The sequence below is a fragment of the Erpetoichthys calabaricus genome, chromosome 6 (assembly GCF_900747795.2).
Source record: "Erpetoichthys calabaricus chromosome 6, fErpCal1.3, whole genome shotgun sequence".
Lineage (NCBI taxonomy): Eukaryota > Metazoa > Chordata > Cladistia > Polypteriformes > Polypteridae > Erpetoichthys > Erpetoichthys calabaricus.
In genome coordinates, this window is record NC_041399.2 from 25,889,899 (window position 1) to 25,915,194 (window position 25,296).

The window sequence follows — 25,296 nt, forward strand, 5'->3', positions numbered from 1 at the left end:
TAAGCACAGAGGTTCACCACACAGAACTGCTAGCCAAGCAGTATGACATAAGACAGACTGGAACAAATGGGAAGCGTGCAGTGAGACTATGAGATGCTGTGTACTATTTCTATCTATTTAAGTCAGCATGGAACTGTAAACTTGTTTAAGCACCGTTGCCTTGTTTGAAAGTGCATGTTCGCTTAAGGGAGGCCCTGCACATGAAGAAAGAGTATAAAGCCTTGGAACATTGCCTGGCACACCTTTGAAGCCGACAGACAGATGGGAGATAACATCATCCGGTCCTGAAAATGCCTTCCACTGCACTGATGAAATCGACAAACTCTACACATCGGGCCCTGACTCCCAGACTGGGTTTTGTCATTGGCTTCCTTCATCTATTATGCAGTGTAAGCCGACATTAAACAAAGCTACGTTATTTCAATTGCATGATTTCTTACAGCCATATCACTAGGGATGTGTGTCATCACTGCTCATAAAAACTAAAGGAACACTTTGAAAACACATCAGATCGCAATGGCAAAAAAATCACATAGGATATCTCTACTGATAGGTAGGTAATATGTTAGGAACAAGAGGATGCCACGCCATTTAATGGAAATGAAAATGATCAACCTACAGAGGGGTGAATTCAAAGACACCCCAAAAATCAAAGTGAGAAAATGATGTGGCAGGTTAGTCTATTTTGCTGAAATTTCATTGCAGCAACTCCAAATCGTACTCAATAGTTTCTATCTCCCCCACGTGCTTGTATGCATGCCTGACAACCGGGGTGGGATGTTCCTAATGAGACAACGGATGGTGTCCTGGGGGATCTCCTGCCAGCATCACTGAGCTCCTGGACAATCCGAGCTGCAACCTGGCAGCGTCGGATGGACCGAAACATAATGACCCAGAGGTATTCTATTGGATTTAGGTCAGGTGAGTGAGTATGAGGGCCAGTCAATGGTATCAATTCCTTCATCCTCCAGGAACTGCATGCATACTCTCGCCACATGAGGCTGGGCATTGTCGTGCACCAGGAGGAACCCAAGACCCAATGCACCAGCACAGGGTCTGACAATGGGTCCAAGGATTTCATCCCGATACCTAATGGCAGTCAAGGTGGCGTTGTCTAGGCTGTAGAGGTCTGTGCATCCCTCCATGGATATGCCTCCCCAGACCATCACTGACCCACCACCAAACCGGTCATATTGAACGATGTTACAGGCAGCATAATGTTCTCCACGGCTTCTCCAGACCCTTTCACGTCTATCACATGTGCTCAGGGTGAACCTGCTGTCATCTGTGAAAAGCACAGGGTGCCAGTGGTGGACCTGCCAATTCTGGTGTTCTATGGCAAATGCCAAATGAGCTCCATGGTGCCGGGCAGTGAGCACAGGGCCCACCAGAGGACATCGGGCCCTCAGGCCACCCTCATGAAGTCTGTTTCTGATTGTTTGGTCAGAGACATTCACACCAGTGGCCTGCTGTAGGGCTCTGGCAGCGCTCATCTTGTTCCTCCGTGCCCAAAGGAGCAGATACCGGTCCTGCTGATGGTTAAGGACCTTCTACGGCCCTGTCCAACTCTCCTAGAGTAACTGCCTGTCTTCTAGGATCTCCTCCATGCCCTTGAGATTTTTGCTGGGAAACAGAGAAAACCTTCTGGCAATGGCACGTATTGATGTGCCATCCTGGAGAAGTTGGACTACCTGTGCAAACTTTGTAGGGTCCAGGTATCACCTCATGGTACCAGTAATGACACTGACCATAGCCAAATGCAAAACGAGTGAAAAAACAGTCCGAAAAGATGAGGACGGAAAAATATCAGAGGGCCTCCACCTGTTAAACTATTCCCATTTTGGGGGTTGTCTCATTGTTGTCCCTCTAGTGCACCTGTTGTTAATTTCATTAACACCAAAGCAGCTGAAACTAATTAACAACCCCCCCTACTACTTAAATGGCCAGATCAACATCCCAGAAATTTAATTGACTTGATGCTATACTCTGATAAAAAAGCGTTCCTTTAATTGTCCATATCCATTTGGGTTGAGGTGAATTGATTGACATGCCATTGAAGAATATTCCACTTCTTTGCTTTGAAAAGCACTTGATTTGCTGTCACAGTATGTTTTGGCTCATTGTCCATCGGTACTGTGAAGTGTCGTCCTATCAGTTTTGTAGCATTTGGCTGAATCTGAGCAGACAGTATAACCCTACACATTTCAGAATTCATCCTGTTACATTTGCCAGCAGTCATGTCATCAATAAACATCAGTGAAACCTCTTCCACTGGCAGACACACATTATCATGGCATAACACTGCCTCCACCATGTTTCACAGAAGATGTGGTATTCACAATTTCGTTTTTTCTCCATACTCTTTCCAGTATTCTGCTATATATTGATCTTAGTTTCTTTTGTCCAAAGAAAATTGTTCCAGAACTGGACAGGCCTTTAAAAAATGCTTTCTGGTAAAGTTGAATCTGTACTTCCTATGTTTAAGGTTTAATTGTGGTTTGCACCTTGTGGTAAACACTTTGTCTATACTTTCATGAAGTCTTCTCTTGATTGTAGACTTTGGCAATGACAGGTCTACCTCCCAGAGACTGTTCTTGGTTTGGCTAAATGTTGAAACGGTTTGTCTTCACCAATTACAGAATTATGCAATCATCCAGCACAGTTGTCTTCTCTGGTTTTCCAGACCTTCTGGTGTCGCTGAGCTCATCAGTGTGTTCCTTCATTTTAAGAATATACCGAATGGTTGACTTGACCACTCCTGGTGTTTCTGCCATCTCTCTGGAGAGCTTGTTTTGTTTTCTCAGTCTAATGATGGCCTGTTTTCAGATAGCTCTTTTTACCTCATATTGAGAGTTCACAGTGACAGCTTCCAAATGCAAATTCCACACTTGCAATCATTTGCAGACCTTTTACCTGCTTAACAGTTAATGAAATAATGAGGGGCCTGCTCACACCTGGCTCTGGAACAACTTATTGGTCAAATGTCCAAATACTTTTGAGACCTTGGAAATGGGTTAGCTATACAGAAAAATGGTTGCCATTCCTGCCATTAAAGCTGAAAGCCTACACCTCAGTCACATAATGATTGCTTAATTTCAAATCCGTTGTGGCGCTGTACAGAGCCAAAACTATGAAAATTGTCTCATTGTCCAAATAGATATGGACCTAACTATAGGTCCATGCTATTCGCTCAGACATAAAAAGTAACACCACACACTTCGTATGTTTATAATTCAATATGAGAAAATGACTAAGAAGGAAGTGTTGTTTTGTGGCATTTAAATTTCATGAAGAGGAAAACCTCGCAGCAGACATTCATGTACAAATTTATTTGGAGCTAGCAATGTCAGACAATGGGTAAAGAACTATAAACACAGAAATTTAAACAGCCTCATGTTTTTTCTCATGAATTGCCTTTATCGAGAGCAACATGCAAGAAATTGTAGAGGACAAGCCCCTTAACAATCACAGAAGTAAAAGTAGAAATCTGAATAGGGCATCAGATGGTCCACCTACTTATGCTAGGCTGGAAAAGAGTTCTTTTAAAATGGGATATTCCAATTCATAGAATAATGGCAAAAATGCATTAAAGGATAAGTCCTCTATTTTCAAACCAAAGTTATTTCTTCTTAAACATGGTATACTGTATATGCATTTGCCACATGAAATTGTAGTCTGATGTTAAGCATTTTCTATAAATTAAAAAAATATATCTTTATAATGGAGGCTATTGGACACGGAACAAAATTTCACATAACAAATGAATATATACCATACTAGCCGTTTCCCGTGGCTCCAACCGCATAGGAGTGAAACAGGACAAACTTTAAAAATCAATACACAAAAAGGTATAGCTAGCTAAGCGGAGGCAAGTTACTCTCCAAAACACAGAGGTAGACAGACTCCCCACTCCTGACGTCACGCTTCCCCTATCCACTCTGCCCGCAGCCTCTGTCTCAGACTAGCATGAATATATCGCTCCTACAAGTGAACTATGATTCTTAGCAGGATGAAAGAAGTAGCAAAATCAACTGGAACGTTCAAGCAAATTCTAGAAAAAAAAACCCGATCTAAATCCATTAAGTAGTTTTCTCGTTCACTAACTAAGCAGTTGTAAGATACGCCCCGGAGCTGAGATGTGAGTGATTGGGGCCTCAGCCCACAGCGTCTCTCTCGGATTCGCGCAAATAAATCGGTACCGCAAGCAAATTATGATTTCACAAAATCAACCGGAATGTTCAAGCAAATTAGACCAAAAAAACCCTGATCTAAGTCTGTTAAGTAGCTCTCTCGTGAAAAACGAATAGACATGCAGACAGACTGACAGACAATCGTTGGATTTTATATATACGAGGGGGGACCCAAAAATAACCAGAATTTTGTTGTTGTTAGGTTGGTACTTGTAGTACGTGGTTGGGCCGCTAGGGCGATCTAGTTACACTCCTCACAAGTCAGTCTGCCAAATGCCATCAGTCTGGAAGGTTGTGCTTGTGTTCAGTGATTTTTTTTGTAAAAGTAGTTTTGTGCAAGCGTCGTTTTTTTACGATGGCTGATTATCGTGAGCAACGCACTGCAGTGAAATTTTGTTTTCTTCTTGAAAAAAGTGTTGCAGAAACTATTGTTAGAAACAGTATGACAACCCTGAACCACCCACCCTACTCACCGGATTTAGCTCCGTGTGATTTCTTTTTGTTCCCTCGGATGAAAAAAGACTTGAAAGGAAGGCGTTTTGCTGACGTCGAAGAGGTAAAACAAGAAACGACCAGAGCATTAATGGGTATTACTTCAGACGAATTTAAAAAATGTTTCGAACAATGGAACAAACGGTTAGATAAGTGTATTTCCACCAATGGAGAGTACTTTGAAGAAGACTAATTGTAGTTTGTACAGAAAATTAAATTAAACACGTTTTAAAAGGGTCCCCCCTCGTATATAGAGATTTGTGAAGAAATAACTTTGACTTGAAAAATACCAAAGTTAACCTTTAAGTTGGGTTAGTTAAAGAAGTAAACAAAGGTACACAGATTCAGTTTTGATGTATTATTTCCTATTCCTTTCTTTTTTGAATTATAACAATATATACGCCCATTATTTTTGTAGTAAGTTTGTATGTGACTCCTGGCAGACCCTTATCCTGTTTCTATTTCTGACTCCATCTTCGGTGATAAAATCATGCATTTTTAAAATCTTACTACCTTCTACCTAATTTCACATCAGTCAATCAGTCATTCCTTATTTCATATACCTCCTTTCACACAGCACAAAGGAATTGTCCATCCAAAAAGATTTATCTGATTTATTTGTTACTTACCCCCACAATGTTTCTACTGACAGCCAAGAAAAACTTTTACTTCCATGTGTTCAATGAAAACAAGGGTTACAAAATTCCTGATACAATGGGATTCAATGGGCAACCACACGGAACAACGGCAAATAGCTTCAAAACATCAATAAAAAATATCTCAAATTACTTTTGCAACAAAATCCAAATGTCAAGTATCCAGTTGTACTCTCATAACATTCCAAACACATGGATTTTGGTTATGAGACACATACTCTCTTGGGATTATTCCAAGAATAAATGGAAGCTTAGTAGATAAAACTGTACATGAAAATTGTAGCTAAAGACAGGCTGAAACTAAGTAAGAAAAGATAGTGTGGAAACAAAGCCAAAGGTCAAAATGAGATTTGGAAAGGTCAAAAACCCAATGCTAGGTTCTACTTGATGTGAAATGAACTACTGCTAATATTCATTGAAGATTCATAAAGTGTTTCTACCATGGAATACATGAGTGTGATATTTATGGCATCACTTCCTGTGACATCAGCAACGTGACACAGAAGGTCATGTGACACAGAGCGTTGAATCAAAAATAAAAAGAAGATGTTAACAAAAACAATCTTTGTTAGAACAAATTACATTTAAAAATGTAGTCCTAGACCGAAGAAATCTTTACCCGTGTAAACATACATATGAAAAGCACAGTCTTCATTCCAAAAGCATTCCACTTGAGAGAAGCATGTTGAAAGAACTCCTCTAAGCTCATCATAAACCTCAGGCATCTGCGTCTGAAGGCAGTGTATCTGGGTTTTTAACTTCTTGACAGGCAGATCCCAGGTGGCCACACTTAATTATCCCTTATACAGGCGCTCCACAGGGTTGTGTTCTGAGTCCTCTGCTCTACTCAATATGTATGTATGACTGCATAGATGAACATGAATCTAATGTCATTGTCAAGTTTGCTGATGTCACAGCTTTGGTAGGCCTGGTCACTAACAACAATACGTGGGTTATCTGGATGAAGTGGGGTGTCTGTCACTCAGGACAACATTCTTCTTCTGAATGTCAGCAAGACACAGGAGCTCATTGTGGTCTTTGGAAGAACACAGTAGAATCCCTGCTACAACCCCAAAAAATTAACAGCACTCAGAGAGGCGGACAGTTTCAGATACACTGGTATCCACATCACAGATTCAAGCACATTGACACCTTGTTGGATAAGGCACAACAAAGACAGAATGACATCTTTACCACCTCAGACACCAGAGGGATTTTTTCTTGCCCCCCAGATACTAATGAAGTGCCAATATATTCACCATTGAAGTATCCTGACAGGACAAATTACTACCTGGTTTGGAAATGGCATGCAACAGGAGTGCAAGACTCTGCAGAAAGTGGTGAACACATCACTGGGTCTGCATTCTCTAACTTCCAGGACATTTATACTAAGCAATGTCAGACCAGGGCAAAGAAAATGATCATAGATACAAACCATCTCAGCAATCTTGTCTAGTCAGTGGTAAAGGGAACACTACTGCTGCCTTAAGATCAGTTCAGAACAACTGAGAAGGAGCTTCTTTTCACAGTCCATCAGCATTATAAAGGAGGACAGGGCCCGGAGGTATTTGATGACGTATTGTCAACTCTCGTATGTCATGTACCAAAGGAGTCCAAAGGTACTTTGGTACTGTGTCTCATCGGAGAATCCTTGGGTACGGCTGGTTTGACCTTGTGTCGAATGAGCGGGTTGCTCACAGAGTCACGAATGAGGCACATTACTGCATTGTGAGGGAGCATCTGTTACGGCTACAATGACCATGTGGCGCGATTCCCTGAGGGTGATCAGGCTTGAAGGATTCTCATTGTTGAGGACCCGAGTGGCTGTACCAGGCCAAGGGGACCCCCACGTAACACCTGGCTGCGGCAGACAGAGGGTCTTTTGAGAAGGGTGGGACTGGACCACGTGTCTGCCTGGGGGGGTTGCCAACCAGGATCCTGAACTGTTTTGTCATGTGGTGGGTACGGCGACACGCTGTACCAGTGCATGCTCCCCAACCTGACCTGACCTGTATGTCATGTGTATGTATTCTTATATTAGTTCAAATGAATTTTATATAAATATATTAACAATATTAATATAATTCAAAATACTGTTACCATTGTCGAGTACATATTGATATTGACAGTGTAATTATTGTTTATTGTCTTTTTTATATTTCTCTTTCTAATGCACAGCCTTAGAGTTTAGCAGCTAAGCATTTCACCACATATTGTTCAGGGTAGAATTATATGTGACAAATACAATTTTATTTTGATTTGAAACTGGATTTAGCTTTTGTCTTGAACACAATTCCTTTAGGACTTTTGACATTTTGATAATGTAACACAAGTTGTTGTTCAACCTGGGACTCCACTGAAGCCCACTGTATCAGGAGTGTTGTGATCTCCGCTCTCAATGAGAACATGAGATTAAAAGTAAAAGATACAAACATTAACATTTTTTGATGAAGTATTCTTTAAAAAGATAAGCCAATAAAAGTTGAAAAACAGGATCCTGTAATTTACATTTGATATCACTTCCTTAAATACGAGCAGCAGATTTATCCAGGCATTTATAAAAACACGAACTGGCTTTTACACTAAAATATCTTCGATCGAATGCAGCCATTAACTGTGCCACTGTAAGAACATACAATGAATAATTTCATGAAAGATAGTGCCAATGGACACTTTTAACCATAGTGGAGGAGTAAAAGGATTTCAACTTTAAAACCACAAACAGCAAGATCTGAGAAGTGCTTTACCTGCTAAGCTGCCGGGTCTCTGCAGTGTGGCAGTGGCGTACAGGTCATGAGAGTGCTTATATTGATCAGAGGTGTGTACCAAGCGCTTTGTTGGAGACAATGTGGCGTAGCTGCCAACAGTAGAGCTGATCTGGTGGATTGGAGATGAGGAGGAATGGCCCGTCTGAACAGTCGGAGGAGATGCCACCCTGATGGGAGAAGATGAAAGCCCGGACGAGGACACCACGATGTTAATTGGAGAGCTGGTACTGTAAGACTTAGCCAGCCGGCTAGGAGATTGCTTTGGGGAGGAGACCCTCTGAGTAGTGGCGTAAGCTGAATTCTCAGAGGCTGAGCCCACACGCTGGAGTTTAGTTGGTGAGCCCACCTGCATGGACAAAGGAGAGCTCACTCGTTGTGCTGGCAGGGTGGAACTGGAGTAGTAGATTGTTGAAGTGTGCTGCGAGTCTGGCAAGTGGAAGGCGCTTCCATGGCTGGGAACAAAGGAATCTCTAGATTGGGGATGAGAAGGTTCCGATCCGGCTAAATGGGCAGCACGGCTAGATGTGACCTGCAGTGGAAAAGGAGAAAACAAAAAGCTAAGATGGCTTACAGACAAAGCATTATCAGAATGGATTGAAGATTAAAAAAAACACTGAATATACCACATTTTGTAAATGTATTAATTAAACATTTGCACTTCTAACTGCCCTTCAGTGGACCGCTGACTTGTTCAGGTGGTTTTGTGCCATGTGTCTGTTGCTGTTGCGATAAGCTCTGGCAACCTGTGACCAAGAAGTGGATTAAGCAGGTCTGAGAAACATTTTAAATGATTTAGAATCACAATAATACAGTGGTCAGTGTTGGTGCCTCCCAGTTCCTGAGATCCGGGTTTGAATCTGGACTTTGTCCCTTTGGAGATAACACAATGTGCCTGGCAACTCTAAACTGACACAGTGTAAATGAGTGCACCCTCTGTTGGAATGCCACCCCAACCAGAGCTGGATTCCACCTTATGCTTAGAGCTTCATGCATTGCTTAATTCAGTTATAGCACTGATGGATGGATGGATCAGAACAGGACATCAGTAATTCTGTACTTTCGCAGTCTTGCACTTGTTGAATTTCTGCAGCAATGCTTCCAATAATGAAGTTGCAGCAGTGGACACAATGTATTATACACACCCAGCTTTCTCTCTTATTCGTTTGTTAAGAGTTTTTCAGTTCAAAAAATCATTTTCATGAGGCCTAGGTTTCCTGCTTATGATGTGAATTGGTTAACAATATTTTAGTAAAAAACATGTGTTTTGCTTGTTTTGAGTTTATAACAGGATAACCAACAAGTGAATTAGGCAACATGAGTAATGTGATTTTATTTTTATTTTTTCCTATGGAGATTTTTCACAATATTTGCTGTTTTACAGCATTGACCACTAATGGCTTCAATTATACATACACTTTTTTGTTTCCATTTTGCATGAAAAAATGAAATTAAAAAAAAATTCTTGGCCACCACTACAAACTACATATATATGGGCAAGAAATAAATGAAGAAAGTGTCATTTTTGGGTAGCGTACTCCTTTAACTGGGCTTTCCCAATGCAAGCTGAAGGCAAGAAAACAACTTGCTTTATTCATTATATAAAAGATCATTTGCCCAGAACAGGGAGCACTGTAGCTCCTTCTGCCATTTCTGATAAACTGCTTGCTGTTTTCCCCCTGCCAGAAGGGTGGCGCCATAGCGGAGTTTTCAATTATCAGCCAGTGAATAACTCTGAATCCATTTAATATCTTAAGACAGTCACGCCCTGTATATAAATAAAAGAAAAATCAGTGTGGAAACACAGAATTAAATAATGAAAGAATAAAAAAAAAATCTTTCGCTTTATTTCTAAGAGTTTGCTTTAAATGGCACTTGCCCTTAATTTCCTTAACGTATGTGATTTTGTGCACTAGAGAGGGCTGTTTGAATTCTTTCCAGAGAGAAATTTACATAAGCATGATGAGAGCTCCTTTCTCTGTCTCTTTGCCCAATGAAGCAGGAATCTCCTTTTATAAATGGCAGATAATATCCACTATTGTGGAGTTAGGAAGCCGGAAAAAAAATCTTCAACTGACAATGCTGAAACAATCAGTAAAAAGAGATTTTTTTTTTAATTAGTCAGAGGAAAAAAAGACACAAAATCAAGAGAACATGGATGAGAATGAGCACCACAGTCAGCCTTTTGGTTTAATGCAGGCTCGATTGCCACTAATCTGAAGTGAAGTGCCTGCGGTGAGATCCAGCAGCTCGATTCCTTAGTCGGCCATCCTGCAGGAATTCCAGTGTGCAAGACACTTTGCCTAAGCAGAACTCACTATTATCTCTAAATGATAAGACCCAACACCCTCCAACCAACCAAAAAATGACTAAAAAAAAAAAGGATTCATTCATTTAAACAGCTTCACAGTCTTGAGCTTTACATTTCATATTTCTAAACATCTAAAAAAGTTGCCTGAAACTCAGTCTTGTCCGCACTCTCCAGCTCCGGTCTGCGTTCTGGCCACTCATCTCTTCATTTAGCTGTGCTGTGCAGCGCACTGAAGGGCTGCTTAGACTATCAGACATGATCAGAGTGACTTTAAAGATGGCACGTACCTGGTTGTAGCTGTGAACTGCACCTCCAACTTGACCACTGCGAGAGGGGAGCTGCGCCGTTGATGAATCGCTCAGGGCAAGGGTCTGGTTACTATGGTAGCTGGCTGTGTACTGGAAAGACCCTTCTGGATTGGAATTAAGCTGCAGTGCACTCTGGGAAAGGAGACTTGGTCCTGTGTTGAAAGTAATTTAGAGCATGCAGTGAATCAGACCTCAGTGAAGCAGAAACAGCATACATAATTTATCAAGAGAAGCTCAGAATTATTGAACACATGTGCTACTGGCTGTCTAAATTAGGACAGTAATACAGGTAATCAGTATATTCTCATTTGCCAGCTCCGAACTGAAGGGACAGTCGGATTAATAAAAGGGTCTCCTCTTTTTATGCTTCCTCGTCAAAATAAAAAAAGCAAAATAAAACGTAAAGTTAAGTGAAACACACAGCACGTTTCATGTATAGCTACACTAAATTATGTACTGTTTTAAGACTGCCACATTAAGGGAGGAATAAAACTGTAGAAAAAATGTCTGATGTTAAACCACTACTAGATGAAAAACCTTCTCTGTTTCCCAGGATAGACTGTCACTCCTTGCCCGTTCCTCTGAAAAATAGACTACATTTTGAATAAATGACTAATATTAGAGTTGAACTATATCTGAGGGTATGTCCACACTACTACAATTTCATTTAAAACCGCTAACATCAGGCGGTTTCACTTTCCATCCACAGTGCTTTAAACCAATGAAAATAGAGACTTTAATAAAACTCTGGTCTGCACAAATTTAAGATTACAGTAAACTCTGAGGCTGGTGGCGTTACTATCCCTCCCTAATTATTAAGGGGTTACCTGTCACTTTAGAAACCAGATTTCTGTGAATAACCTCTTTTTCATAGTATATGTAAATGCACTGAAGGTGAAAGTTAAGACCCCAGGGCACCATCACGGGCTCTACCAACACACATCCCAATGCCCAGACTGTGCTAGTTTAACGTCATCCCATTTCACAAAATTTATCACTGACACATTGACAGGTAATTTTACTTACTGTTAGTTAGTCTACAATAGACCTCGTTTACTCCAGCACTCTCCTTGAACTTCTAAAAATGGATTTTTGCAATGAAAAAAGTATTTCTGAAAAGAACTACACAATTGTAAGCTTGACAACTTTGTTTGCGCAGTGGATCAGCTTTCAGAAGAAACAAATCAAAGTGGAACTGCACAAAGCTTTCGGAGCCCTTATCAATGTATCATGAGATTCATCTCCTGAAGATAGGCACATCCTAAGTGAGAGCATTAATAATAATAATAATAATTCTTTGCATTTATATAGCGCTTTCCTCACTACTCAAAGCGCTCAGCAATTGCAGGTTAAGGGCCTTGCTTAAGGGCCCAACAGAGCAGAGTCCCTAATGGCATTTGCGGGATTCAAACCGGCAGCCTTCCGATTGCCAGTGGAGATCCCTAGCCTCGGAGCCACCACTCAGTTCTCCATAGTTAATTTACTGTCTATCCTCATAGTACCCGAGAAAGATTTCACCACACTAATTGCACTACATAAAGTCTTCACATTAAAGAAACTCTCATGAAGCATGTAGCTATTTAACACTATACTTTAAATTTAAGAGGAAGAAAGGCAAAGGACAACGTGAAATCAAATAAACTGTGTTGTAATTGAGAACTAGTAATGATATCCTGAAAATATTCTGCTTGCTAAAATATGAAAGGACGCTATTTTTCAAATATAAGTTTGAAAGGAATTTTATAGTGATCAAAATTGTCTGAGATCAAACATTCTTGGGAAGAAAGAGCAAAACCAGCTGGCACATTCCTGAATCGAGAAACTTAACCAAATCGCTAACGAAAAGCACGTCCATGGATATCATCAAATATTAAGGTGTTCTCACTAAAGACGTGAAGCTGTCTTCACTCCCATGGGACTCATGAAGCAAAAGTGCACAGCAAAGCGGAACAGCATTGTGCCATAGGTCACACAAAATCTGTTCCGAGTACACACATGAGGGTACGGGAGTGAATCTAGTGAAGTTAAAGGTGGAAGAAAACCCAAGTGGGACGACAATATTGATCCACATTTACACTTCAGACAGTGATGGTGTAAAGTAATAAGAATACACAACTTTGTCTACCTTTCTACGATTTATTTCTGGAAAAACTGATATAATCTAATACTTAATTTTGGATTAAGACAAAATTAATCAGTGTTAAAGTTTTAGGGACTCCTACTTATATTTCTTTTAACTTTTTCAATCAGTCCTATAGTTAATGTTATTCTGCAAACTTCCAAAATTAATTTTAATAAACTCTTTTGTAAGACTTATAAGTTGTTACTATACAGTCAACATTTTATGATTTACCTAACTGAGCCTTTACTAATCTTATTAGGGTATGGCAGATTAATGATACTCAATTTGTCACTCTAAAATGTGGGTTGTAGGAGGAACATCAGAACAGCCAGAACCAAAATAGAGTGTGTGTGTGTATATATATATATATATATATATATTGTCACACACGTGTGTTTAGGAGACAGCCAAAGGGCTTAAATACAGGTAATTCCATGCCAGGCCAGGGGGTGGCAGAGTATACTAATTTTCCCTCTCAATCTGTTGCAGACCATTCTAGGGAAATCCCGCCTGGCTCTGGGGCAGCCAATGACGTTCCTTCCGGTTCCGGGGCTGATGACATCACTTCCTTAGCTGGCCTTTAAAAGCCGCCATACTGTCTGAAGAAGTTAGTTCTGTTTTGGACTCGGTTGAATGAACATGTATGCCAATTTTGATCTCTTTTGCAGTCGTAATGGATTAAATGGGTGGCTGCCCCAAACCTTCTTGATGTCTCATGGTCGTTCTTGTGACAATATATATACACACACACACACACACACATATATATATACAGTATATATATATATATATATATATATATATATATATATATATATATATATCGTGACATGAGTCCCTATCTTGCACCCCAAAACACGAGGCTGGGTCTCAGTACTTTAGCAAAACCAAATTTATTCAGCTTGAAACAGGAACAGCACGGTTATTTATTGTAGCGGGATCTGCCACTCTCCTATACACGGACACAGCAGTCAGGCAGGGTCATGGAAAGGTTAGTGGCCAAGTAATACTGTGCCCTTCAGTTTTAATGTTCCTTGTATCACCCATCAATGACAGGCTCTTATAACGCGACCATGGTCGGCTCGGATTTGCTTTAGCGGTGAGCTGGTGCAGTGCTGGGAGCCTGTGGTTGCCCCAGTGGCAGATAATCTGTCTTCCACAGATGCAGCAATCATGCTTCGGGACACTCTTCGGCTTGTCCTCTCATTTAGGGGAGTCCCAAAACAGTTTAGAAACCTCACAATATATGTATATATATATATATTTTTTTTTTTTTTCATATATTTATATATAAGGGGGACAGTTTATAGGCTCAAATAGTGCTATTCATCAGCCTGACCAGGGGTTGGTGTTCTCACCTGATCCTCTCTCCTCTTATTCCTCTTCGGTTCAGCTGAAGGCCCTGCCTCTCAGTGACATCATCACTGATCCACCCACTAACATTACTTCTGGCCAACCCTGATGACATCACTTTCGGTACCCAGAATTCACCTTTCTTCCACATCAGTTCCTGTTCTGGCCGTCCTGACTCCATCTCTTCTTTCTATCCACCATACTTATAGAACAAACTCACCCTGTTAGTTCAGTTCAATTGTGAACTCCGATCTGTAAAGACATGCTTCTTTTATTTTGCTGATTTTTTTCCAGTATATGGGGTGGCCATCCCCAAACCTTTATCTTGTCTGCTGCCATATTTTGCTTCTCCTTGTGGGAATTGAACCTCAGACATCAGCGCCTGAAGCAGAGCCTCAGATGTTATGCCACAGTGGCTTGTATACTTATTTGACAGGGTGACCATCTTCATATATATGAATACTGTATTCTTACATAAATTCATATATATATATATCCATCCATCCATCCATTTTCCAACCCGCTGAATCCAAACAGGGTCACGGGGGTCTGCTGGAGCCAATCCCAGCCAACACAGGGCACAAGGCAGGGAACTAATCCCGGGCAGGGTGCCAACCCACCGCAGGACACACACAAACACACCCACACACCAAGCACACACTAGGGCCAATTTAGAATCGCCAATCCACCTAACCTGCACGTCTATGGATTGTGGGAGGAAACCGGAGCACCCGGAGGAAACCCACGCAGACACGGGGAGAACATGCAAACTCCACGCAGGGAGGACCCGGGAATCGAACCCAGGTCCCCAGATCTTCCAACTGCGAGGCAGCAGCGCTACCCACTGCGCCACCGTGCCGCCCATATATATATATATATATATATATATATATATATATATATATATATATATATATATATATATATATATACAGTGGTGTGCAAAAGTATTCCATCCCCTTGAAAGTCTTCATAATTTTATGCATGACAAAAGGTTTGGACACATACTTATCCATTCATTTTTTTTTAATATGAACTAATGCTGTAACACTCTGGATATTTAACTGAAGAACAAAAACTCAAAAGTCAGTGTTTGCATAAGTATTCAAGGCCTACACATTAATACTTTTGCTGTAAAGTGACACATAAATATTAATGTCAATGCTTTATAAATATTCCTATTCCAAAAGACTCAATAATCAAGGACGGCTCCTGGCCTTCCAAGGCTACACTACACACAGACCAGTTCAGCTCCCAATATGCTTCATGTGGCTACTGGGAACACTGGATCAACAAGACAACTGGATATGTGATGAGCTGTGAGGCCACTAGTAATGCCAAAATCTTTACCAGCCTGACATTCGCTGACCAAACACACACAAAGTAACATAATGAATGTGGCATTTTTTTATAAGTCTCTGTGCTACAACTGTAGACTTTTTTTTCAGCTATCATACAAATACATAAAACAAAAAAGCATCTTTCACAGAGTTAGTATCTTTACTCTTGAGGATATGGAAAACATGATAAAGTTTTAAAATATGATGAAAGACAAAGAGGATTTGAAGGCTTTACATATTTTGTTAAAAAATTAAAATCACAGGCTTCATATTTTTATTTGTAAGCACATTTCAAAATGAATCTCACAAAAGCTGTTGGATGGGAAAAAATTTAAATTAGCATTCTGTTTTAGCAATTAAGTAATTTTTAAATGTGTGGTTTTAATTAGTATAAAAATCTAGTAGTGCGCAAAAAACATTCCTGTCATTGACATCTACAAAACACTGCGACTTGCATGAGCATTCAGTCATCCAGGAACTTGGAAATTTCACAGGACTCAATTACTCAATAGATGTTTTATAAATAATTAAGAATATTTTGAGAATTTGTCATCATCATCGAACTAACCAGTGTCCACAACTATCTGTAATGTATGACAAGAACAGCCATCGGAGCACAGAGCTAGAAGACAGCGAGCAGGTCAATTCAGTTATCAAGCTAAGCGAATAACATCTTCAGCACACACTGCTTCTGTGCTAAATTAGACTAAGATATAAATGAGATTTAAACATGATGTGCTGCTCTTTCACACAAGCGGTGATGGTTATCAAGGGGATGAGTACTGGAAGGATATATCGAGATAAGAGATGAGCGGCTGACATTTGCAACAAATGTCAAAAAACTCTTTTGACTGTTTATGTGAAATGAGGTAAAGCTTTTCTCTTTTCTTATACCACTGATACTTTCTGAAAATATGACAAACTGGAAAAAAAGGATATAGGGAGGTAATACAAACAACATAGACCATAAAACATTTGCAAGTAACCATGCACAATTTTACTCAAAAATCATACTGGATAGTATCCTTCACAAATGAGGACTGATCACAATCTATGCCCCAGGGAGACACTTTTCCACTTCCTGGAATGGCAGCAAATCTGACAGGATGTGCATTCAATTTTAGGGTCGGCTTTGGCCAACTGATGTGTTATACAGGGAAATTAAAGAGCAGCATTCAATATCCTCTGCAAAAGAATGTCTCTGTCCTAAGTCGTGTCTTCCTCTCCATGACTTATGGCATTTTTTTAGTAGAATCTGTGGGTTTAAGTTGGCATGGTCAGCCTGTGCTAGTACCACGAGATTCAAGTTTCTGTTGGTTTTGGTATGAAGGAGCATAAGGGGATTGTCAAGCAAGGTCAGTCCACAGATTGAGCAGAAGCCGAAGGACCAACAACATTTATTTCTATAGCACGTTTTCATACAAATGAAGTAGCTGAAAGTGCTTTACAGGATGAAGAAACAAAAATATAAAAGTAAGATTAGGCAATGCTAAGTAACGAAGAATAAAGTAAGGTCTAATGGTCAAGGAGGACAGAAAAAACAAACAAAAAATAAAAACTCCAGAGGGCTGGAAAAAAAAAAACAAAATCTGCAGGGGTTCCGAAGCCAAAAGATCACCCACCTCCCACTGGGCAGTGGATTACAGCAAAACAAAAGGCATACAAATCAAAAGACAAAACCTATTGGCCTGGTAAAGAAATCAAAATCAGTGACTGTATGATGTGAAAGAAAAAAAAGTAGATCAACAGGTAATATGGTACCACATTATAATATAATGTTTATCTTAGAAGTAGCATAAAGAAACTGTTGAAATGGTTCAAAGACAGGAATGCTCTAGGTGGTGGTTTACAAATTTTGGTCAATGTCATTTACACAGTAAGACCTGATAGTTGTCAAATACGCAGTTTCCATAAAAGGATAAGAGATGAACGTAAGAAATATTGAGAAGGAAAAGAATGTAACGAAATGAGACTTTCATTTAGGTGTATAAGAGGTGTATAAACTAATGTGGTGTGAGCATTAATCCAGCACTGTTATGTAAATTCATATATTTATAAATATAGGATTCTAACATTTCCTTAGTAGACTGCTGTGACGGAGTGCTCCCTCTTCATGAAGAGAAATTAAAGATGCATGAACAAGCTTTCTCCTGACTGATTTATGACTTAAAGAGGTCCCAGTTGAGTACAAAATTTCTTTCTTTAATACTGTATATTCCCAATTTATTTCTTCCACAAAGAACATACAGAGAATTCAGATCCCTTCACTTTCTGCACACTTTACCGTGTTATAGATTTATTTAAAATCGATAAACTTGACATTTTTTTAATGACAAAGGGAAAAATGTTTTCAGAAAGGTTTGCAAGTTTAATAAAAATCAAAAACTGAAACCTCTTATTCATATACTGTAATAATTGAGACCCTTAATTCTGAACTTTGTAGATCCTCTTTGACAATTACAAGTCTTCCAGAAGTCAATCCCACTGCTGTGGCACTCCAAATCGTGGTCAGGTGCATCTTGTTACGTTTAATTCTCCTTAAGACATGTCTAGAACTTAATTGGAGACCACATATGGCAAGTTGAATTGACTTGGCATTGTTTCGAAAGGCGCACCCCTGTGTATATAAGGTCTCTCAATTCACACTGCATGTCAGGATAAAAACCAAGCCATGATGTCCAAAGACTTCTCTGTAGAATCACATAGTCAAACTGTGGTAAAAGCATAAATCAGGGCAAGGGGATAAAACCATTTCAAAAGCTTTCAGTATTCCCAGAAGCACACTGGCCTCAGTAATTGTGAAATGGAAATGTCAGGAACCAATTAGGACTCTTCATAAAGTTGGTCATCTGGCCAAACAGAATAACCAGGCAAGACGGACCTTCGTCCCATCCAATCAAAGAAAGTTTGAAAAACTATGCCAGGACAAAGGGGATTAACTGCCCAAATCCAGATGTGCAAAGCTTATAGAGACATATAGTACCAGTGTTGTATTTATTGTTGGCTCTACAAAGTACTGAATTATTTATATGAACAAGAGATTTCTATTTTTGATTTTTAATGATTTTTTAATTATGCAAACTGTAAGAGCCAATCTTAGAAAGTTAAAGCTTTGAGTTAAATCCATATTAGTTTTTGCTTAATTTGAATAGAATATAAATTTCTTTCATAGTCATAGACAATGGTATAGTCTTTTCCCCCTGAAAGTTAGTATGAGATTGAACTTTCTTGCTATATCTAAGATACAGTGTGATAATTGAGTCAGTATAGGTGAGAACAGGTCCCAGTACTCAAGGACTTAAAAGACCCATTTTGAACATAGAAATGGGATAGGCATACAGTTGGCTCATGAAATGGCTCAGAAACGTTTAAAAGTGATTTTGTAACGATTAGAAATGAAACAAGATTTATACGCTTTGAACAGAACTTCTCTTAAACAAAAACTTTTCAAATTTTTACTATTTTAATTTTTTCTTTTTGTGTGGACTGTTTTACTTTGAATTTTAACTAAAACTTTTAAAAATTAAGATATTTAGTCTGTGGAATCATTTCAATGCGTCAGGCTTTTGCTGAATCCCATTTATAAGCTGGAGCTGGTCATTTTGGGTAAACGCAGCTACGCAAACCATCCTGAAAATGTGCTTTCACTTTGTTATTATGAGTGATTGAGAGTAGACTAATGGGCAAAAATGGCAAATGTATCCATTTAAAATTAAATCTATGACACAGTAAAGTGTGCAGAGAGTGAAAGGATCTGAATGCTTTCTGAATCCACTGTAGCTATTCTAAAATGGCTCTTTGCTGGCACCATATCCAGGGTTGGTTCTTGCCTGGCACTCTATTCTGCCAGGAGATGCTCTGACCCACCACATGGTGGTTATTTAGGCTAAGCAGGTTTGAGAATGTTAAATTGGGTTACTTATATACATTGTTTTTTTTTTTTGTTTACTTATCATTTTCTTTAGTGTTCTCTTGTGATGGGGAATGCTGCAAATAGGCCCTCTATTTATTTTAACTAAAAGTTGAGAAATTATATACAAAAAAGGTACCAAATGTGCAGTGTCCATTTTAGGACATGATGATTTTTCACTTCCCCAAACATCAAATGCCAGTATTACCCCATATCATATTTCAGTAAGCCCATGGACTATATTTATGAGATATTAATCTACATTCTGCCCACCCCTGCTGTCACTCACACCATTGATCAGCACTTTTAAAAATGACTGACAAAGAAAAGTGACAAGAGATTCATGATGAGTTGCAAATAAGTAGGGATGATTTCTACAGGATGAGTAAGAACGGAGTAGTGAGGAGTGATGCATGATGAACAATATGTAAGTAGTGATGAGAGATGTGTGATGAGCAAGAAGTGATTTATGGTGAGAAACGAGTGATGAACTGAGTAGTGAAGAATGTCGAGCAAGTATGATGCAGGAAGTGTGAAAAGTTGAGTAGTGAGACGTGATGCATGATGCATGATGAGTGATAAGTTAGTAGTGATGAATGATGAGCAGTGATTGAGTAGCGAAGAATGCTGAGCAAGTATAATGCAGGAAGGGTGAAAAGCGACTACTCAGTAGTGAGACATGATGCATGATGACTGATAAGTTAGTAGTGATGAATGATGAGCAGCGATTGAGTAGCGAAGAATGTTGAGCAAGTAATGTGATAAGCAAATACTGGGTAGTGATGAGGGGCTACTGATACATGATATTGAGTAATAATGATGTAAAATGAACACCGTACCAACGTTCCAGCTAGACAGTCAATATGTTTCTTCATCTGTTATATAACACTACTTTGAATGAACTACTGCTTTACACATGGTGTTCATTGGATTAATAAAATAAGCATAAAAAAAGGTTTTACATATTAAGACTTGAAAGCATTGAAAGCCCTGTAAAAATTTTACAATAATTAAAAAAGGAAACCAGGAAGGCGGCAAGTACTTTTTTATGCCACTGTATTATATTTTTTTTATGGAATTATGTATTTATTTTATTATGATATACTAAACAAATAAAAAAAGAATCCTTCTCTGATGACCTATGTAATCTTTGACAGACAATACAGAAAACAATTTCAATAAGCTTTTGAATTTTCAATCTAATGCAATACATTTTGAATCCTTCAACTTAAAATAATATATTTTAACTTTCTCTAACTCAACCAATAGCTAATCTTTTCCACTTTTGAGAGTTGCAGTGCCAAAGATAGTGATGCGCTCTGACAGCGCTCTGGCTTCGGTTCAATTCCTGGTTGGATTTCCATGCTGCCTTTGGATTTGTGTGGATTTCCTCCAGGCACATCAGTTTCTTCTGACTTTCTTTTAAGCTCACTGGAAATCACCAGCATGCAGTGAGCAACAACATGTCATAATACCAATACATTGTTGTACTTATTCGTTTTCCTTGTCTGCATATATTACATACTCACAGTATGAGGTTGGTGATCTTTATATATGAAAATGGCCATTTTAGAAAATCGTCAGTATATAAGTCTCCAGTTTCCAGAATAAATGTGCTTGAACTCATTTAAAAATGTATAAGAATCTCTTCAAACATCTTGCATAAACCATTTAGAATTACTGGGTAATACACTATTTTTGTTTTAGAAAATGCTAATAAAAAACCAGAAATACCTGAGTGCAATCATTTCTGTAATATTTGCAGTCTTCACATAGGCCACATAGATATCTGCCTTTATAAAAGAACAAGTGTCTGTGTATGTGTCTGTGCATCTGTGTGTGCATCTGTGTTCATCCGGTTGCTAAAAATAGGCAAAACATATAGAACAAGGGTAAAAGAAATAAAAAATTATAATAAAAATACCAAATAAGGGTTTAAAACTAAGGAAATTGGTCTTATTAGCATATTCTGTTGCCCAACATTACATGTAGGCAACAATAGTGTGGTGGCAACTTGGCTAAACATCTATTGACTTAAACACTAATTTATAATCCACGAGTGTCACACACCATTCCATATGCTGGTAGTGACAGTTATCAGCGCAATTGTAAGCACGGTTACACTATAGTTAGGATTAGGGTTCTGAGAGAGTTCCAGTATCTGACTAAAATAATGATAAATTCCAAACAAACCAAATACCTAAATATGCTATCTTCATCATTTGTATTCAAGTCATGTCTTTCCTGTATAGAAGGACCCAAATGCATCTACGAATTACAGGCGGAGTTTAATGTTTAACCCCACTCATGCTTAGGCACACTCCATTCTGCATGCTGGAACCAAGGAGCTTCTCACCACTGTCGAATTTTCCCAGAAAAACACTTTTGAGTATGACAGTGGTTCAATGAGTGATGCATAGAGGAAGCAGCACAAATGGGCAGTCTTATCCGAAGAGGAAAAGGCTGCCACGAGGGAAAGGGATAGGGTTTATATTCTTTTTCTTCTTCTTCTTCTTCTTTCGGATCATCCCGTTAGGTGTTGCCACAGCGGATCATCTTGTTCCGTATCATCCTGTCTTCTGCATCTTGTCTTGTGACACCCAGCACCTGCATGTCCTCTCTCACCACATCCATAAACCTTCTCTTAGACCATCCTCTTTTCCTCTTACCTGGCGGTTCTATCCTTAACATCCTTCTCCCAATATACCCAGCATCTCTCCTCTGTACATGTCCAAACCAACGCAATCTCGCCTCTCTGACTTTATGTCTACACCATCCAACCTGAGCTGACCCTCTAATGCACTCATTTATAATCTTGTCCATCCTTGTCACACCCAATGCAAATCTTAACATCATTAACTCTGCCACCTCCACCTTTGTGTCCTGCTTTCTGGTCAGTGGCACCGTCTCCAACCCATATAACATAGCTGGTCTTATTACCATCCTGTAGACCTTCCCTTTCATTCTTGCTGGTACTGGCCTAAGGAGCAACTGACCGTGGACAAGGTATCTGTCTGTGGAAGGCCCCAAATACACACACATCTACACTTATTCACACGGAGCTAACTTAAAACATTAGAACAGGCCATTTTGACCATCACATTTGTTTATCCAATTCACCTGAATTGTCCAAAATAACATAAAACGTTTTTAAACTCCTACTCTTCATCACACTACTTGGAAATTTGTTCCATGTGTCTATGGTTATGCGCGTAAGGAAAAACTCTCAAACACGTGTACAAAATCTGCTCTTAACAAGCTTCTAACTATGACCCTGTGTTCTTTTTAAAATTAAAACTAGGCAGTGCACAACATGCAGAAATGAATGAAGTGAATATGTGGATAGTAATAAACACACAAGAAACTCCAATCTGGACCACCCAGTTAAAGAATACTGATATTACGGCTGATACTGTATTTTTGCATTGATGTTCACGCTACATTTCAGTGTGTAAGCACATGTACTGTTTCCTCCGTCTCCATCGCTTGGCACACCTTAGAAATTTTTGATAATTATTTAGAACTGCTGATATAAATTGGTTGATTATTTAATTTTTTTATGTTTTATGTCTGAGAGTTTCCAGAAATCATTCTGGAGGTTTCATTAGCTCTAGAATACAAACATCACATTAAATGTTTGATTAAAATTTTATTTTTGTATTTGTGAAATATTTTACACCGTTTTGGTTGCCATGTTGTTAATCTCCCACCGTCAAGACAGCTCCTGCAGTAGGGGCATTTCCTCAGAGATCATGAATCCCTCAGTAGCAACATAAAAGGTTAAATGGTTGCCTTTGTGAGAACTTCCTTATACAAATCTGTACACTTCTAAGCCCTTTTTGAAGCTCGATTTTGTGATTTGTTTCCTTTTGGTTTTGATTCCTGCTTGAAATTTCGATTTTGATTTTTGCTTCTCGTTTCAGTTTTAGTACTAGGTGGTAGTTCCCTTGGTTTTCACCCTTTTTTTGTCTTTGACTACACCTTTTCTCCCCATTTTTCTTAAAACCCTACTGATAGTACTCTATCAGAACAACCTCCATTTTTACATTTGGCCAAGCATATGTTTCTTGGTCTTAAGCAAACCTCAGACCTAAAATTAAATATCTTTATACAAATAATAATAATAATAATTCATTACATTTATATAGTGCTTTTCTCAGTACTCAAAGCGCTATCCACACAGGGAGGAACCGGGAAGCAAACCCAAAATCTTCCACAGTCTCCTTACTGCAAAGCAGCAGCACTACCACTGCGCCACCTGTGAGGCAATAGCAAATGAAGATAGAGTGTATACTCAAAATATTGTGTATAAGGAAGTACTTTCTGCTTGAATATTATTTTATTCAGCAAGGAGTTATATAAGTAAGTATATATACAAGGAACATTTAAGAATACAAGTTACATGCATGCAGGGCCAGGGGCTGTAAGCCACAGGACTACGTACTGAACCCTCTACTCTGCTCCCTCTTTATCCATGACTGCGTCTCCATACATGAATCTAACACAATCATTAAGATAACCAATGACACCATGATAGCAGCCATCATCAGTAACAATGCTAAGTCAGCCCACAGAGAAGAGAGAGGTCCTGCACCTAACAATGTGGATTTCCAACAATAATATGGCTTTGAACATCATGAAGAGTAAGAAGCTCTTGTTGGACTACAGGCAGTCCAAAGTCTGTGAGCATACCCCCATCTTCATCAACAGGACTGTGGTTAAGTGTGTCTCCAGCATTACATTCCTGGGCTTTCAAATTTCTGAAAATTGTTCCTGGTCCCTCAACACCTCCACCCCAGTTCAGAAGGCACATAAGCATCTTTACTATCTGAGAAGGCTACGGAAAGTCAACTTGTCTCATCAGATTCTAGTGAACGTCTACCACTGCACCATTGAGAGCATTCTAACCAACTGAATCACAGTATGATATGGTAACTGCGCACTCTCAGACTGGAAGTCTTTACAACAGCTGGTGAGAACTGCCCAGCACATCATTGGTGCCTTGTTACATGCCATTCAGGACCTCCAGCCCAAACAGTGCATGCGGAGGGCATGTAGCATCATTGAGGACCACTTTACCTCTCAGCCATGGCCTGTTTACCCTTTTACCTTCTGGGAGGTGCTACAGGAGTCAACACCAGCAAGCTCAGAAAAAACTTCTAGCTGTCAATCTGCTGAATTTAAAATCCCAGTGCTAGTCAACCTTCCCACGTCACCTTAAAAATACACATATTCATATTCATGATTTGCTCCAGCAGACCCTGTGACCCTGTGTTTGGATTCAGCAGGTTGGATAATGGATGGATGGATATTCATATTCATACATATTGTACCTCTCAATTATCATTCTGTATATAATATTGTAGTATAAATCCCTCACTTCTGCATATACAGTATATAGTTCAGATAACTTGTAATTATCTACTATCAAATACAAAATTGCACATACTATGGTATTGTGTTCAATGATGACATTAAAGCTGAATCTGTTCTGATTTAATACACAGAAGGCATTTATCCATCTTTTCATCCTTCTTTTGTGCTTACTGTGCATGCAGCCTTTTTTGTACCACCAGCAGGATATGCTGTCGCAGTTAGTGTCTTTACAATAAAGTGAGTAAAATAAGAAACCTTTAGCACAGAATTCCAAAATACATGTTTCATTTTTATGTGAAAAAATGATTAACTTGCATTTTCATTTTAATTATAAGAATAATTTAATACCCACGCAGTGCCAACTGGTGCTCTTTCTTAAACATTATCTCCCACTGTATTGGGATGTGATTTGTTCTTAAGAAAACAAAACCACATTTACAATTAGAGTTTAAAATTCAAGGAATGAAGTAAAG

General features: G+C 39.2%; 1 protein-coding gene across 1 annotated transcript in view; it reads right to left on the minus strand.

The window, feature by feature from the left end:
• ctnnd2a (catenin (cadherin-associated protein), delta 2a) overlaps positions 1-25,296 on the minus strand; it is a 1,670,075-nt gene that overhangs the window by 590,985 nt on the left and 1,053,794 nt on the right. The window contains exons 7-8 of the mRNA XM_051929317.1: positions 10,702-10,874; positions 8,086-8,635 (exon numbers count right to left, since the gene is read on the minus strand). Coding sequence (XP_051785277.1) covers positions 8,086-8,635; positions 10,702-10,874 — 723 coding nt within the window. The remainder of the gene's footprint in view (positions 1-8,085; positions 8,636-10,701; positions 10,875-25,296) is intronic.